The sequence below is a fragment of the Tupaia chinensis genome, unplaced genomic scaffold (genome assembly GCF_000334495.1).
Source record: "Tupaia chinensis unplaced genomic scaffold, TupChi_1.0 Scaffold000197_1, whole genome shotgun sequence".
In the NCBI taxonomy this organism is placed as follows: domain Eukaryota; kingdom Metazoa; phylum Chordata; class Mammalia; order Scandentia; family Tupaiidae; genus Tupaia; species Tupaia belangeri.
The window spans coordinates 7296257-7299353 of NW_006159672.1; the positions used below are offsets into that span (position 1 = coordinate 7296257).

General features: G+C 47.3%; 1 protein-coding gene across 3 annotated transcripts in view; it reads right to left on the reverse strand.

Annotated features, from left to right (window-relative positions):
- Nucleotides 1-348: 348 nt before the first annotated feature.
- The window catches only part of TUBGCP2 (tubulin gamma complex component 2), a 40067-nt gene continuing 37318 nt past the window's right edge, over nt 349-3097 (reverse strand). For 2 of the 3 annotated variants that reach the window (XM_027771240.1, XM_006146947.3), the window contains 2 exons: nt 727-890; nt 496-631 (listed from right to left, as the gene is read on the reverse strand). In XM_027771240.1, coding sequence (XP_027627041.1) covers nt 496-631; nt 727-890 — 300 coding nt within the window. Of the gene's footprint in view, nt 632-726; nt 891-3097 lie in introns of all 3 variants that reach the window. The other variant, XM_006146946.3, reaches the window with a different exon arrangement.

Here is a 3097-nt window from a genome sequence, read left to right on the forward strand (position 1 = left end):
TGGCTATCCCCCTGGGGGGTGATTTCTCGCTTCCTGTCTCTCTCCGACTTTCTGGTGAGCACACATGCCCTACAGCAAAAACCTCTCCAAAAAAGAAAAAAAAAAAATCTCAGCCCCACTGATTTGAGAAACAAGCCAAACACATGCACAAAAGTGTTCAAAATCTTGAGAGGATGGAAAAATGGAGAATTGTAGTGTCTGTACCCCGCTGGTTCTCACTGGTTCTTTCTCTGTCTCTCTGGTGAGCACACATCCTCCTGCAATTACAAACAGAGTAAAGCAGATAAGCAAATCTGGGCAGTCTGGGTAGTTGAACAAAATGAAACCCCGGCACCTTGAGAAATGAAATGAGCTGAGGATAATTCACACTTTATTTTTAAACAATACAACACACACGACACACATATCTCAGGAATATCTGATTTAAAATCTCTGAACTTCTGCTGTAGCGCCTGCCGGCTCCCAACACCCTTCTTTCCAGCCGTGGCCAGGAGCTCACTGTGCAGAGACTGCCACCCTAGGTGCTGGTGCCAGGGGCCCCCGAGGGATGAGCACTTGGGGGGCTGCCTTCTGGCTCCTTTCTGCAGACAGACGCTCCAGGCGCTCCGTATAGAAGCCATTAAAGTCAAGCCTGTGGAGGAAGGAACATGGGATTGGGGTTCCTCTGGGGGAGAGTGGAGCCACGGAGGATCCCTAGGTCCACACAGAAAGTGGTGACACACCCACCTGGAGATGACACTGGCCATGCCATGCTCACAGTCGCTGGTGCTATAGATGCTCAGTCGGGCTAGAAGGTCAAGCAGGTGGGCTGAAAAATTCTTGTCAAACTTGTTGATGGTTTCCTCAAAGCCGGAGGCCAGCTGAGCAGCATCCACGTGCTCAGCCAGGTACTGGAAACAAAGAGAACACCATGAGCCCTGCTGGGCCTTCTCAGCCTCTGCGCCCTGCCCAGCACTTCTTCCCTTTTCCTTGTTGGTTTTAAATAGAAGAAACGGGTTTCGGAACACTTTATGTGAAGAAAGGTAAAAAATAATCAGGGCATCAGAAGAAATTCCCGAGACTTTGGCTACAAAGAAACGCTCAAGTAACTGGTGCCCTGCTGCCACCACTGGCCTTGGAGAATTCGCCAAGCTTCATGAGATAAAGAGGTCATGGCTCAGACCCCAATGGTGTTGCACCTTAGGTTTTCTTACGGTGACGTTTACAAGGTAATACCATATCTTCTGGCCACCCCTCAGAAAGGGGAATGAACCATATCTCTTAGAGTCCTTTGCTTCTGGCCTCCACACTCCCTTTGTTATCTCTTGTCAGCTCCAGTGTGGGAACACAGGGAGTACCCCAATGGGTGCAGAGCTGGGTGCCACAAGGCCCACATCATCTTACCCCATGCTTCAAAGGACACAAGACTCCTCTATGCCTGCCAAGCCCCCTGACCAGTCTAATTAAGAACCAGCTTAGGACCAGCAGATGGTTACGCCACTGGACTCCCAAGGAGTTGACCATGGTTTGAGTTCCAGGCCTGGAGGTTTAAAACTCACAACGGGCATGTATGCATACGTGCCCAAGATCCCAGAAGGAGAATGGAGAAGAGATGGCAGTGGGGCTATCCACCCTGTGGTGGTGGTTGGGGGGATTCTTGTTTTCTGTTTCTCTTCTCTGCTTCTATCTCTCTGGCGAGTGTATGTGCCCTATAGCAAAAACCTCTCTCTTAAAAAAAAAAAGGAAGAAAGAAAACCAACCAGCAGATGGCATAGTGGTTATGTCACTGGACTCCGACATGGTTGACCATGGTTTTGGGTACACATACACGTGTACCCAAAATCCTGAGGGGAGAATAAAAAAGGGAGTGTGGTGTGGTCAGCCTCCAGGGTGTGATTTCTTGCTTTCTGTCTCTTCACCAAGCACACATGCCCTATAGAAATATTCTCTTCTACTTTTTAGAATTATTTATTTAGTGCTGTTATTATTACTGTCTTTTAATTTGACCAGAGAGAGACAGAGAAAGAAAGGAAAAGTGAGAAAGCAAGCCACTGGGTCTAGGACTTGAATCACTCTGTGCCATATGGGAGTCCAGCATCTCAACCACCATGCTACCTGCTGGCCCTAGAAAAAAATCTCTCATAATAATAATAATAATAATAATAAACCAGCTCTAGGGTCATGGCCCCCAGGCCTGTTGAGAACCTGGTTCCCTGCTGGCATCCCAAACTGGCTCACCCTTATCAGCCCAAGGGTGACCCAGGCTCACGACACACAGTATTATACAGATAACCATAGCCATACTCAGGAACCCTGTGGGCTGAGGCTGGAACCAGATGAGAAGGTATATTCTTTTGAAAAGCAAATATGTGGGACCAGCAGATGGTATGGTGGTTAAGGTGGCAAGCTGGACTCCTGTGTGGGAGTCCAGACCTGGTGGCTTGGTTTCTCCCTCTCTCTATCTCTGTCTGTCAATCTCTGGTCAAACGGGGGGAATTAAGTAAGTAATTCTTTAAAATAAAAAAAGAAAAACAAATGTGTTTGGAACCTCCCCTTTTTTTTTTAAGAATTATTTTATTTAACTTTATTTTCATTTGACCAGAGAAAGACCGAGTGAGAGAGAGGGAAGGTGAGAAAGTAAGCCTCCAGGTCCTCTTTGAACCGTGGTTGGTCATGTGGGGGGTCCAGAGCCCTTAACCATCGCACCACCTGCTGGCCCCCTGGAACCCAATTTAAGAGCTGTTTCTGTTTTAGGTCCAGCAAGTGGCATGGAAGTTAAGGCTCTGGATCCCACATGGCTGACTTTGTGGTTCAAGTCCTGGACCTGGCATCTTGAAAACCATGCCAGGCATCCATGTCCAAAATCCTGAGAGGAGACTGAAGAAGGGATTACAGTACAGCCATCCCTGCCAGGGGATGGTTTCTTATTCCACTCAGCCTCTGTAGAGCACATGCTCCCTATAGCAAAAACAAAAACGAAAGAGCTTTTTCTCTTTTCTTTTCTTCTTTTTTGCCAGAGAGCATGCATATGCTTGTCAGAGAGAGAGGGAGAGGAAGAAAATACCCTTCAATGGGGCATGGTCATGTCATAATCCTTTTTTTTTTTTTTTTTAAGAAT